Genomic DNA, 13602 nt, shown 5'->3' on the forward strand with positions numbered 1-13602 from the left:
CTTTGCGTTTTTTTAACGATTTGCGGCAGACCTGATTTAATTTCATTGGTTTGAGCTTCGTTTGCGGTTTACTAGTTCGTGCTTCAAATTGATCGTGACCCATTGTAAGAAGTATTTTTCGTACGTGAATGTGTTTTCTCGGCTTATGTTCCGACTCTGTAACAAGTTTTCAAGATCTTTAAGCTTTGTGGCAAGCGGCAATGTTATCCTGGCATCAGTGTTATCAAATACTTGGACAAGACTTTGTTCGAAACTTCGAATCATAGTAATCATGCAGTTTTCTGTTCAAGATTTGAATGATGCTACTTGCTACTTTGGAGTTGGCATTATTTCATTTGCGATTAACTAATTCTCGCATTGCAACAGATCGTGAGCCATTGCCAGAAGAAGATTTCATGTTTTCAGTTTTTTTCTTTCGAAGAAGAGCGTAAATCCTGACACGAAAATAGGTTTTTAAAATCTTTGACTTAGCTTGGTGGCAATCGGGAATATTACTGTCAGCCATGGCAAGGCATTTGTCAACAAGAGCACTCAGGATACTATTCACTTTCATTACTTGTGCCTCACTAGCCACGAATATGCTCTCTGCAAGAAGGAGTAATTTCTTTACCTCTTGCGAAATATATGTAAGAGATGATCCGGTGTTGTCGCGAAGCTGGACAAGACTTTGCATAGATATGATATAGTCATGCAATTCTGGCTTAGGAGGATCTGCAAGTAAGGTTTTCAAACATTCGTGGCAGTGACCATTTAGTTTGATGAACTGGTGGACTGCATACCCTCCAAGATGGTCCAAGCTTGACAATTCTGATGTAGAGAGATCAAGAATAAAATCGCTCGGTTCTACAGAAAACGATTGACTTTCTTCATGTTATGATGTAGGAAAAGATTTCTCCAAGAAACAGTGTGTCTCTGATACTTCATCTGTCTCATATGAGGAAGTAGATTTTCCAGAGATGCACTGTGACACTGTGATGTTTCTTAGTGCATTTTTGAATTCCAATGCACTTGGTATTGGATTCTTGAATCTGATTGTAGAAAAAAGATTTTCTAAAGCATCTTGTGTGAAGCGGCTGGTCAGAAGGAACTTGTATTGTTTTTCCAAAATGAAGCAGTTCTGAAGTTCAAGAATTGTCAAGAAGTTAGAATTGTTCCTGTTTGCGCAGGCCTCCACTTGGCATTTGATTCTGATCCTATTTTCAATTGGGTAAAAAGTTTAATAATTGATTCAAGGAAAGATACAACTTCTGTATGTTTTTCATATGTGTAGAGACTGAAACCCATTTTTGGAGAACGTGATGTCATCAGGTCGTACCACAGACCAACTTGATCACAAAACCATGCTGTAGTTGTGGCATTCTTGTGCAGGACTTTTTCCTGAATAAGAAAGCGAATGGCTGCCCCAGTTTTTCTGGATAGTAGATTCTTAGCCATGCTCACTTTCATTTTTTCAAAATGCACAGGATCACAGCATTTTTCATTCAGGTGTGGTGCAATCTTTAGATTATGCAAAGAATCATAATTAACCAGCTTTTTGATGTGATTTATTGTGACTGCATTTGTAGGTAAATTGCACTCAGCAATGGCATACTGTGGGATGAAAAATGTTTGTCCACGAGTCAGATGATTCCTGATATTCTTCAAAACATGTGGAACATCAGGCATAAATGTAAGTCTCTGACCCTCAATAACAGGATGCTGAATGGTATTGACTATTTCCACAGTATCATTACATTGTCCCAATTCATCATTTTCTCTTTTTACTTTACAATAGATCCCAAATTCCCGAAGAACAGCCTGGTTGCCCCCTCCCATATCCATAGTGACATTATAAACTGTTAAATTGCATTCACTTGTCCTTTGAATTATCTCAATGATAATATCTTTCACTTCTTTAGCTGAGAATGAATTTCCAGTGAAGAAGTACGCAACAACTTGTTTCCATCTTGCTGTCAAACCACATAACATGAAAACCATGGCATGTGTTGCCATTGTGTCTTGCATGTCTTTTTCATTGCTGCCAGAGATAGAGCAATGGCCAATGACTGACTCAGTTCTTGTGTCAAAATCATATGATGGAATGATTGCCATTTCGTCAAGCAAAAGAACACAGTCTCTTTCTTGATCTCCCATGGAGGAAGCCTTTCAATGCAAATTAACCTTCAGTATACAATATGTAGGTATTCTTATGTAGCTACTTTAGAAAGTCAAAACACAACAGTAATGATTTTGTGTTTTCTATTAGTTTGTATGTTTACCTTCAATTGCAATGCTGCAAAAACCTCATATGTAAGACCCGAGGAAAATTCAATGTGCTCCATTCGTTGATTAAGTGTTCTTATAGAAGGTAATGGATAATTCATCCCAAGTAAAGTGCTGTATCCAGTTGCTCTACATGAATATCTTATTTTTATAGCACTTTCAACTGTGTTATTTGACCACCAAACTAAAAATGAAAAATCAAATGTAAATTTTAAGCTTATTTAATATATTTGTTTTTTTAGTGTGGAAGTGCAAAATTTCATTAATATACTTCATAAATTTAAAAATGGTATTGCTTAACCTTTTCCATAACCAGGCTTCTTGGAAAGGTAGGCTATTTGGTCTTCATTAAATAAAGCTGATATGTTGTTTGCTAGGTTGTTATGATTTTCTTTTGCTTTTTTCAGCTCTTTCTTCAACATTTCCAGTTCTTCTCGCAGCTTTGTGTGACTTTGACTATTTGTGCTACTTTGAGGATTGTTCAAGTCCAACTCAGTCACAGTCATTGTAGAGTGTACAGAGTCGAGATTATTATCATCTTCGCTACTAGCACTCTCAATGGCAACAGGTTGTGGTGACACTATGTGAACAAGAAGGTAAACATGTGTATATTTCCCATTGGTCAATAATTTATAATGTACTGAAGATGCCAAAACGTTAGAGTACTGACCAGTGTTTACTTTTAATTCTCGTTTAGTTGGACTCTTTCTTCGCAGCACAGGCTTTCGATGTGTCAACAGAGTTGGTACTGCATTTGGTCGAAGTTTGCCGGGGATTTTAGGCTCGAATTGATTCGCTTCGAAGTGAACCTTAAGGAGCCGTACCACAATATCACAACACACAAATGCAAATTTGTTGTAAATCTTTATTAAAAATTTTAAAATTTACATTGTCATTGTCTTGTTAATTATCTAAAGAGCAACAAGAGTATAATTGCCTCACAGTTTCGCCGACGCCGTGTTAAAGTTCTCTCTTTTTATTGCACAAAGCCATTTCTTTCGTTTTTCGTTGTTTCTCGACCCTGAGGGTATGCGGTACATTTTGTATCCGTCAGATGAACGATTATTGCACCCATACGCGCAACAAAACACCATATTTATCTTAAAAGCTGTCAACACTAACAATAATCGCTATGTAAACACTAGCTCAAGTTTCAAAAGTAGGAACCAAAATGGCGGGTTTTGATCAGATGACCAAAACTGACCAATCAGCGTGTACAAATAAGAGAACAATACATGTCCCAACTCTTATACTATAGAGGGCTCTGGTTATCACACCTCTTCAGTAATCATTATCGTACACTGTCTCAAAAAAAGACTGGATCAAGCAAATCTATAATTTTTAGTAAACAAATTTTAAAGCCACCGCCGCCATAACTAAGGGACCAACACATCGAAAGATTTTTTAAAAACTATGGAAAACATAGCAACACATGGCCAAATTATGCTTTAAGATAACGCAGAAGATGAAAAACAACCTTTATGGCGATAGTAAAGCGAGTCAGAAAGAATAATCGGCCGTATAAAACAAAACGCATACAGGTTTCACTCCGAATCACTCGTAAAAAAGGCTTGTAATTTTATAGGATTGATCAGTTAATGATCGTAAATGAGATCATTTAATGAGTTTTTACTTCTGAACTACGATTCCAACAATTCTAGGTATTTCCATGCAGTTGTGGGCTATTTTCCATTGTTTTTCCATACGACAGTAGAGTTACCGATAACAAAAATGCATGATCATATTTCATCATATTTCATGATATTTCACTGTATTTTTAGCTCTTCTATAAACTTATTTATCTCTTAGTTGTGTTCATGTTGTTACATGTTGAAAATTCTTGATTATTCTCGTGTAAATGCACAATATATTTGCTCCATATTTTCGAAAGTTGGTCCCTTAGCAATGGCGGCGCTGCTTAATTTTTGTCTTCAACTTTTGTGCTAGATGCTTGATCCAGTCTTATTTCGAGATCAGTGTTACCGTGTCACTATTTTTCCGGGACATGTGGCACGTGGTATTGCCGGAATTAATGAATAGGTACATGTAGGAAACACAAAAAAGTAGAGCTTCACAGCCAATCGCACGAGGCTGAATGCACCGCGAGCGACAACGTATTTGGAGACATAGTGGGACAACATACATGAACATGTTCAACTTTAAATTTTGTATGAAAGGATGTTTTCTTTCTCTCAAAATCAATACGTTAATGAGACTGAGACGATCCAAAATTATAGTCTCGTAAACAGAACAAACAATAATATTAGGCTCGAAATGAAATGCGCTCCCTGAGACCTTACATGTAAAAAATATGCCATACACGTGCATGGTAACAATTATTTCACAAATATCAAACACAATCTCTGTGGATCATACAAAACCTGAAAATATATAGCAATTTAAACATACGAATTCAAAAAAAAGCGCAGACAAGTTTCTACTGTTGGAACTATGTGGAAGACACAATGTATTTTTTAGCAATCAACTCGGTGCAAAAACTGCTTTTTGCAGCATCATATTGGTTTTCTATGTATAAGAACAGTTTGTTCTTAAGAAATAAATTCGCCTTTACTGTTTTGAGTCAAATTTTATGTCTAATTGTCTATCTTTATCAGCTAATTGTCAACAAGATTTTCAAAGGATCGTAATTGCCCTGGGGGTTTTTTCTTGTCTTTCAAGTGTCTCACTCGAGTTCATGATATTTAACTGCTTTCGTCAAGGTTAGACAAAAAAGTTATCTATACCTGTAAAGAGAACTTGGGAGTTTCCATTTGAAAAATAATCTTTATAAAATTTTCTAAAGATCACGAGAAGATACTTGTTGTCGCAACAACGTGTAATATAAATTCCCACATGTTAATACCCGACCCCAGTGTCTTATTTTGTTGGTTGTATTTCATTTGCATGAAGTTTTTTATTTCAGATGGAGCTAAAATTTAAGTGTATTGTATAAAAGATAGTAAAAATAGAGAGACGCTACTTTTGATCAAGATTTATTAATTCATCACCATGAACGAAATTATATGCAATCAATCACTATTTGAATCCATTCTATAGTTTTAAACTTCATGTATCAATAGTACCCCCGGCAACAGCAGTAATTTGGTCCACAACCATTAGCATAACATGACTTGTAACGATAAATTGCCTGGCCAATTTTATTCACGTCTGTGTCACTTAACTTACTGTCAGCTAAAGATGGCTGACGTTCGTACACATGAAATGATTCCACGCAATCCGAATTGCGAGTTCTAACAAGTAAAAAAAGAGAAAAACTTTAATGGAAAAACTTTAATGTTTGCAACTATAGTTAGTCATAACACAAAAAAAACTAAGTTACCTCGTCCTACAACTAATTGATCAACCAATCTACTTCTGACGTACTGAGTAAATACTTATCTGTAACTTAGTTTATGATTTATCAACCTACCCGCCTGGAAGTCTTCCAAGGAGTTTCAAAGATTGGCATATGCGTTTGCAGGTTGCTCCACTCGTACAGGCTCTACGCACTCCCATATAAACGCCTGTTTTTTTTGCCATTCCAGCACAAGCACTTGTCGCCATTTCATCGAGGTAGTTTTCAAAATACGATTTGAAACTCCGCTTATTTCTCACGACAGCTGGTGGGAAGAAAACAGCTGTCCGCTTGGCTATAGCTCATAAAGGTGCTTATATGGCAAATTAAAATTTTGCGGCACATTATTTTTTTGTTATAAATGTATTTGATCTGTAAAGTCATATTTTCAAGAGGAGTCGTACCTGCATCTGTAAACAGAACAAGCAGAGCAAGTGTCACGATTGTAAAACGAATATTCATAATTCCCGTTTGGTTTTCTAATCAACCTATACGAAAAATATGATTTGAGTGCATGCAAATATAGAAGGGATTTAAAGTTTTACACTTTTCTACTTTTTGTTTTAATCACGCGTTACAAAACTCGATCATCTCAAACTCGGCATTTCCTTTGCAAATTGACAAAGCTTGAGCTTCTCACCACTAGTCAAGAACATGATACTTTAACACAACACCTTTCATCCCACATCCTACAAAAGCTCGAAGTACGCTATAGATTCAATAAATAACGTATTGTCACAAACCATACTCTGCTTACCTTATTCCACTAGACTGTTGTATATTAAGGAGATCTACACCAAGTGTCGCCCGTTTTCTTTATGGAAGAAAAATGAGAGTAGCAAGGATTTATACCACTTGGCCACAGAATAGATACATATGTATCTATTCTGTGACTTGGCTGTGACCTTAGAGGCATGCTGACAGGATATTGTAAATCTCACCATTATGGGATGTTAGGATGAAAGAGATGTTAATTTAATTGCTTTTGCGTCCAAGGTACAGCAGATGAACGCCCACGCGTTATTGAAATAAAAAGCAAGACAAACAAACAACAATGATGTGTATATTCCAACTCTTTACAATGACTGTATTCTCGTTTGTTGGAAAATAATAAAATGCAGATTTATTAAGTACTGTTTTAAATCATTACAAAAATAAACCATCCATTTTCTTCGCATTTTTCAATTGGTACAAATTATTCATCCATTCGTTTATATTCACGGTTTCTACCAATATGAGGTAATTTGCGCCTAATGCAGTCTCAGTAATATGCTCTTTACAAAATTGATCATGTGTTTTTTTCAACATGTATGAATGACGCATTTTTAATGTACAAAAAATTACATCTCATCTTCCATACATTAAATGCAATTCCTAATTATTTCCCCTTTCAAAACGAAATTTATGGAGCGTTGAAATTTTTTCAAAATGAATTATATCTAGCAAAAATGCAAGAATAAAATTTTAAGTTGAGATTTTTGGTATTCATCACTTGTCACCACACTCTTCATGTGGAAGTTTTTATGTTTTAGTAGCGTTCAATTACTAAGCTTGTATTGTAGTAAAAGGAACACATGTATTACAACACAACTGAAAATTTAAAATGTTTCAGAATTTCGCATTTCTGCTTAATGAAGACACACAAAAAAAAACACCAAAAAAACACCAACACAAAGAAACACAAAAAAACACCAACAAAAAGACGTTATTTGCACTGTATGCATGGAAATTTAATTTCAAATTAAATTTCTTACAGATAATAAAGTTTTTTTATCATTTCGACGTAGTTTAACATGAAATGAGTGAAATCCACGTTGTTTGGTATGAATTGTTTTGCATGTGGTGAAAATATTGCTTTACGCTGTAGTGCTGTGGGGGTACCAGCACTACCAGTACCAAATTGGCGTCGACAAATCAAAGGTCAATATTAACAAGTACAATTACAATCATCAACACATCTGTGACATCGAGCGCTTAACACAGAAAGAAAAAATAAGCTTTGTAAATTATGCAAAGAAATGTTGGGAATTTCAAGTATACGACAACATGTTAGACAAGTAAACATGCTTCGGCATACTTAAGCCATCTTCAGTACAAGTGTACGACAACATGTTAGACAAGTAAACATGCTTCGGCATGCTTATGCCATCTTCAGTACAAGTGTACGACAACATGTTAGACAAGTAAACATGCTTCGGCAAACTTATGCCATCTTCAGTACAAGTGTACGACAACATGTTAGACAAGTAAACATGCTTCGGCATACTTATGCCATCTTCAGTACAAGTGTACGACAACATGTTAGACAAGTAAACATGCTTCGGCAAACTTATGCCATCTTCAGTACAAGTGTACGACAACATGTTAGACAAGTAAACATGCTTCGGCAAACTTATGCCATCTTCAGTACAAGTGTACGACAACATGTTAGACAAGTAAACATGCTTCGGCATACTTATGCCATCTTCAGTACGAGTGTACGACAACATGTTACACAAGTAAACATGCTTCGGCATACTTATGCCATCTTCAGTACAAGTGTACGACAACATGTTAGACAAGTAAACATGCTTCGGCATACTTATGCCATCTTCAGTACAAGTGTACGACAACATGTTAGACAAGTAAACATGCTTCGGCATACTTAAGCCATCTTCAGTACAAGTGTACGACAACATGTTAGACAAGTAAACATGCTTCGGCATACTTATGCCATCTTCAGTACAAGGAATGTTTATGATATCTACTAACAATTATATTTATATTATTTAAGTGAGAGTGTATCGAATTACTATAGATGATGGAATTATTTACAAGTTGAATATCGTGCTGATGAAAAGAATTATGTAAACAAAGCAATAGCTATCAACTTTATTTATCAAAGTAAAGAAAAAAAAGTAAAAAACTGAAAGTGATGTGAAATTATTTGAAAATGCGATACAATAAATATACAAAGAGTTAATTTAGAAATCTCATCTGTTCACAAGACAATTACTGCTTTAGTTGCTCGCTTGCTTGTCTCAGGCTTGCTCGCTGCGTAAAAATTATACCGTAAAAAATTTGAAAATGCGAAATTTTGAGACCATTCCAACAATAATGACTAAATTATCTTGAATTTAGAAAGAAAATTCAGAAAAAAACACCATAAGAAATGTTTGCATGATTTTATTTTCATTTATTTTTATTTTCACTTTGATTTCATGTTCAATTGCTTCGCGGGAGTAAACACGCATGCGCAGCTTATGTCTCAGTTCTCACTTTTGCAGAACAAAAAATGTTTATTTACAAATAACAATGTATTTGTGTCAATTTTTTAATTAATTGGAAAGTTTTTGTTGCAAGACAATGTGTGGAAACAAACCAATGAGTTAAATGACAGTAAACGGTAGTTGGCCTTTTCACTTCACACTGACACTTGTTCATTTGTAGAAGAAAAATGTCAGATGAGAGTTTTCAAAGCTTATTATCTGATGTATTCAACCTAATTTTGGTCGATATTGACAGAGTTGTAGACGATACTAGTTTAGAGAAACTTCTGGAATTACTGGATTTTAAATACGATGATTCAAGTGCGTCTTCTCAATTTGTTAAAACTCAGATTTTCAATTTTCTCTCCGGAGTCATTTCTGCAGAGCAAAGCCAAGGGGAAATGTGTATTGGAACCATTAGTTTTGCTGTACGTTTATTTGGAATTGTTTATAGAAAGAAGGTAGAATCCAGTACACTTTCTAATTGTGATGGCTCTGGTGGGAATTTTTACCATCTGCCAGAAGAGTTTATAAAGAATGAAAGAATTTGGAGCGATCCCGGTGTCAGGGATTCATATTTTAAAGCAGCAAGTGACTTATTAATGAATGATGATGGATTTCTATGGATAAAGAATTCATGTATGGTTATACAGTATTTGATTCTCAGTATTTGTTTACAGTACTTGACATGGTTATGAAATATTGGGTGGTTTGTGGTGTTTGGTGTGGTGATGGGAACACTTGTAGCAAAGGCAACAAGAAAAGCTTCCATTTTGGTCAATATTCGAAAAAAGTAGTTTTCCTCCCACTAAGGCTGATAACTTTCAAATAGTTTAAATTTCTCATAATTTGTGGTCTAGCTAGGTTTTTATTCTATTTTAGGTTTGGTAAAATATGGCTTGGAAAGTTTGGTTGATACCAGTATATTTGTTGCAGAGTCATGCAGAAAGTTCATTGCTAAGTATTTGATCCGACTGTTTACTTTGAAGGCTTCATTAAAGGAAAACGATGATCACCATGAATGTTCGGAGACCAGACGAGACATTTATTCAAGAGAATTGAATGGATGTCACAAGTGCTTTGTTGGTCATTTAGCATACATCATAGATAAGCAGCCATCAGGGTTGGCTAGGAAAATGATATGGCAATGTTCAGTCGTGCAATTGTTGCTCTCATTAATGGAAGAGAATTCTATTGTAGCCCAAGAAATTATTTCTCTTTCACAAATCATGTCTTCTTGTTTTAAATTATTGAATAAGGTTAACAAAGAAGACTGTGGATTGGTTGTTGATGTCATATTTACAATGTTGAAGAACACAAGGTAAAAGTAGATCGATTTAGGAAGACAGTTATATATAGTTTTAATTTCTTTTATTGATATTAATTAACAGCTCTTGGAATATAGAGTGGACATTCATTTTAAATATAAAAGACAAGCAAGAACTAATCTGCATTATGGTGAAATCAATACTTGTTTTGTACAAAAGACTTTATATGTTTCATGCATTTCAACTCATCCAAGGCATGCTTCATGCTACTCAGACTTTGTAAGTATTTGTGCAAAAAGTTTTCTATCATTCAATGATCGTATTTCATAACCAAGTTGTCAATGCATTTGCTCATTTGTCATGTTGAAAATGGAGTCTATGCATCAACCTTTAAACAAGTTTTTGATGGTATCTGCTCCAAAAATGACCAAAATCAACGTTATGATCGTTATATTAACCTCGACTATTTATTTTCCCTCAATTCATATTTATTTTCATGTTTCATTAGAGAAATTGACGAGCTTGATGCTTCATGTTTGCTGAGGCTTCTCATCTATCCTATGCATAAAATACTGCACGATGCTCAACAAAGCAAAAACGAAAATTCATCGTATGATTCTCAGTTTACTGTTAAACAGTTAATAAAGTCCATTTCAGTAAGTGTGTTTTAAATTTTTAATGAGCAACAAATGTTTGAAATAATTACCGAATGTTGCAATATTTGACTTTATTTTAGCGTGATGAATTCTATGGACGTTTGAAGCAAATGCTTCATGGAACTTCAAAATAATTTCTTTCAAGTAGAACAGTGGCATATTCATTGACTGCCACTACTGAATTGATTTCTGATGTAAAGGTACTTGTTTTTTATCTTCTACTTGTCAAATACTCAATTACACGTAAGTTCTTCAGTATTTGATTAATTTTTGATTTGATTAAAACAGTTCCCCAATGATTCGAGGACGATAGAAGATATTAAAGTTCTGTGTAAAGAAATTATAACATATTTAATCCAACAATCTGATGATTACTTTCATGGAAATTATTTAATGAAATACTTCGTGAAGTTTGCAGTCGTTTGTCTTGAGCAGGATTTAAGTGATGGTATGAATGCTTTTTTTCTGTAGATGTTTACTCTGTACAATATGTTATAGGATCAACTGAAACAAATTTTGATGGTGGCATTGTTCTTAGTGTAATAAACATACATCACTTACCAAAATATTTTTGTTAAAGTTGTATGAGATAGCTTAATTGTAGCTAGTGATTTTTTATTCAGATAGTTCTTTGTATTTAGAAAAGGTCAGTGCCACTGAAGTAAATGAATACTACAAACTTTTTGAAAAACTTTTATCATTATCTTTGGAAACTAAGGTATTTAGTCAAACCTTAATTACATAAACGAGAAACTTTCAATGATTGTTTATAACCTTTTGTGTTTTCTCATTACGTAGATACTCAATTGCTGTTTTCAAGGTCTTCAGTGTTTATTTTCCACGTCTACAACCAATTTTCCAACCAATGTTAACATGAAATGGTTGAACAGTCTTCTTACCAAAAACTTATGTAGTGCTTGTTGGGATATTAGAGATTCAACACTTGGTTTTATCAAACATCTTCTTCGTTGTCAGTGTAAGTTCACTTTTTTAAACTTAAACAGCATACGTGTTTGAATAATGTGAGTACCTTACTGTCTGTTGTGTGAATCGATGTGTAGATAATCTCAACAAACCTGCTGGTTTAGTTTTGATATTTTATAATGAAAAAACCTCCATGTGACATGAGTTGTTTAGTTTTTTTATCTAATGATAAGTTAGCATATTTTTTACGATTATACTGCAAATTATGTTACAATTTACATTTCCAGATGATTTTTTGGATTCGTTGTTTGATTCAAAACTACTGTCCTTTCTATGGAAATTAGTGGATGACAACGAAAGTTACGTCAGAGCGACTTGTATTTCTGCTATCGGCTTTCTCGCAATGCACGATCGTATATGGAAGCATTTCCAAGAAATTCTTACATTAACTGAGGTATATATCAAAAAGGTGAAATATTTCATCAGTCTGACATCTACTTTGATGATGGATCGTTTTAATTTATGTTTTACATTACATCGTGTTCTACTCTTTCGTGTGCAAGGAGAAACACTTCGAACCCTCTTTTTAATAAGGGGGGCTAATATAATAAAACTGTCGAAACATGAAATTTTTATCTCTGACAGGAAGAGGTGCTAAATTGTATTTTGATGCAATTCAAAGATGAAGAGTCGGCATTTGCTCGACGTGCCACAGTGGAAACATTGTGTTTTTGGTTGGAAAGAAAACACAACATCATATTGCTGCATTTGGAACTGGTTAAATCTTTTCGTCTTACACCAATTTCTGAAGTGCTTGAAATGGCGTCACAAGATTTTGACTGGGAAGTCAAAGTACTTGTCCTTGATTTTTGGAAGATTATGTTACAAGATATTAAATGGAAAGTTGTACCCTTGGAAAATATTGAAAGTAATTTCATTAATGAAGTCGGCAAATACATATTGTCAGCAATAATCGATTGTGACGCACCTGTTAGAGCTAAAGGTTTTGAACTTCTCAATGTTATAAAGACAAGAACAAATGAAATTGCTCGACAACCTACTTTGCTTTATAAGAGTTCTATAGATGAATTGTACAATTTCATTATCAAAGCTCAAAAAGACTGTAATAAGTCCCTTTTAAAGACACTATTAACGGTAAATTTTTCAGATTATATCGAACATTACCAAACTGTAACGACTTTTTTGCAAGATCCAATACCGTTTTTACGAGACATATTGACAGCAGCGTCAGAAAATGAAGACAATTTGTTAGATTGTTATTAACAACGAAAATATTGAAGAAAATGCAATTGATGACAAATGATCTTCGCATATTTTGTTCAATATATTTATTGTTTAGGCTTAGTGAATGGAAGTTTCAATAGTATACAAAAAAGTCATGGTAAATATATTTCTAATGCGACATGTCTATTGATAGAAGTGCAAACGTGTGTAAAAAAATGTCTTGAATGTCTATCCCTATGTCTGACCAATCATACTGTTACAATATTTTTCTAGTGCAAGGTTTTTTCTTTTTTTGCGTTTCGGTCCATGGCTTCAATTTTTCTGTGTGTGTTTTTATCTTTCTTTTGTTTTCTTTTAACCTTGGCATCTTTTGAATCAATATCCATTTACTTTTTTGTTTTCTTTCTTTTTTTGAAGGGTGAAAAGAAGGTAACCATTTTTATCTTTCTTTTCTTTGATGATTCTTGATCTTCACCATTTTCGACATCAATTGGTAAACTTTCTATGTCTTTGTCTGTTTGCTGATTCTGATTTTGATGACGTGATTTTTTATTTTCACCATTGTTAACATTATCTGGCGACAGCTCTGTAAATTTATCTGTTTGTTGATTCTTATTTTCACGAGCCAATTTTTGATCTTCACC

At 34.2% G+C, this 13602-nt stretch overlaps 2 protein-coding genes and 1 long non-coding RNA gene across 6 annotated transcripts; 2 read left to right on the forward strand and 1 right to left on the reverse strand.

The window, feature by feature from the left end:
- The first annotated feature begins 223 nt into the window (after nucleotides 1-223).
- LOC124453552 lies at nucleotides 224-3149 on the forward strand. Of its 2 annotated transcripts, XR_006951133.1 has the most exons (8): nucleotides 224-1207; nucleotides 1271-1485; nucleotides 1566-1669; nucleotides 1899-2176; nucleotides 2246-2347; nucleotides 2505-2591; nucleotides 2670-2858; nucleotides 2960-3149. It is a non-coding gene; the product is annotated as an uncharacterized LOC124453552 (long non-coding RNA). The 2 variants fall into 2 exon arrangements; XR_006951132.1 differs by having other exon boundaries at nucleotides 224-1485.
- Nucleotides 3150-5239: 2090 nt separating this feature from the next.
- On the reverse strand, nucleotides 5240-6463 carry LOC124452900. Its single transcript, XM_047003529.1, has 4 exons — nucleotides 6375-6463; nucleotides 6022-6105; nucleotides 5693-5882; nucleotides 5240-5513 (listed from the first exon to the last, which is right to left on the reverse strand). The coding sequence occupies exons 2-4, from the start codon at nucleotides 6077-6079 to the stop codon at nucleotides 5336-5338; spliced, it is 426 nt and encodes a 141-aa protein (XP_046859485.1). The 5' UTR covers nucleotides 6080-6105; nucleotides 6375-6463; the 3' UTR covers nucleotides 5240-5335.
- A 2431-nt stretch (nucleotides 6464-8894) lies between these two features.
- LOC124453557 (BRCA1-associated ATM activator 1-like) lies at nucleotides 8895-13160 on the forward strand. 3 transcript variants are annotated; one of them, XM_047004342.1, is made up of 10 exons: nucleotides 8895-9504; nucleotides 9748-10186; nucleotides 10257-10412; nucleotides 10642-10789; nucleotides 10870-10989; nucleotides 11078-11237; nucleotides 11431-11507; nucleotides 11588-11765; nucleotides 12001-12167; nucleotides 12359-13160. In XM_047004342.1, the coding sequence occupies exons 6-10, from the start codon at nucleotides 11183-11185 to the stop codon at nucleotides 12995-12997; spliced, it is 1116 nt and encodes a 371-aa protein (XP_046860298.1). In that variant the 5' UTR covers nucleotides 8895-9504; nucleotides 9748-10186; nucleotides 10257-10412; nucleotides 10642-10789; nucleotides 10870-10989; nucleotides 11078-11182; the 3' UTR covers nucleotides 12998-13160. The 3 variants fall into 3 exon arrangements, 2 of the variants coding, with proteins under 2 accessions (XP_046860298.1, XP_046860299.1); XM_047004343.1 differs by having other exon boundaries at nucleotides 12058-12167; XR_006951135.1 differs by lacking the exons at nucleotides 12001-12167; nucleotides 12359-13160 and having other exon boundaries at nucleotides 11588-11715.
- Nucleotides 13161-13602: the final 442 nt, after the last annotated feature.

The sequence above is a fragment of the Xenia sp. Carnegie-2017 genome, unplaced genomic scaffold (assembly GCF_021976095.1).
Source record: "Xenia sp. Carnegie-2017 unplaced genomic scaffold, XeniaSp_v1 HiC_scaffold_25, whole genome shotgun sequence".
NCBI classification, from domain to species: Eukaryota; Metazoa; Cnidaria; class Anthozoa; order Malacalcyonacea; family Xeniidae; genus Xenia; species Xenia sp. Carnegie-2017.

What these genes read in the sequence shown, in the direction of transcription:
- LOC124452900 (XM_047003529.1), bottom strand. Translation starts at nt 6,079, where the DNA reads ATGAATATTCGTTTTACAATCGTGACACTTGCTCTGCTTGTTCTGTTT. An exon ending in TGTTCTGTTTACAGATGCAG is followed by an intron (nt 5,883 to 6,021) that starts GTACGACTCCTC and finishes TCTTCCCACCAG; the next exon opens with CTGTCGTGAGAAATAAGCGG. An exon ending in CTTGGAAGACTTCCAGGCGG is followed by an intron (nt 5,514 to 5,692) that starts GTAGGTTGATAA and finishes TTTACTTGTTAG; the next exon opens with AACTCGCAATTCGGATTGCG.
- LOC124453557 (XM_047004342.1), top strand. Translation starts at nt 11,183, where the DNA reads ATGAAATACTTCGTGAAGTTTGCAGTCGTTTGTCTTGAGCAGGATTTA. An exon ending in CATTATCTTTGGAAACTAAG is followed by an intron (nt 11,508 to 11,587) that starts GTATTTAGTCAA and finishes CTCATTACGTAG; the next exon opens with ATACTCAATTGCTGTTTTCA. An exon ending in AAATTCTTACATTAACTGAG is followed by an intron (nt 12,168 to 12,358) that starts GTATATATCAAA and finishes TATCTCTGACAG; the next exon opens with GAAGAGGTGCTAAATTGTAT.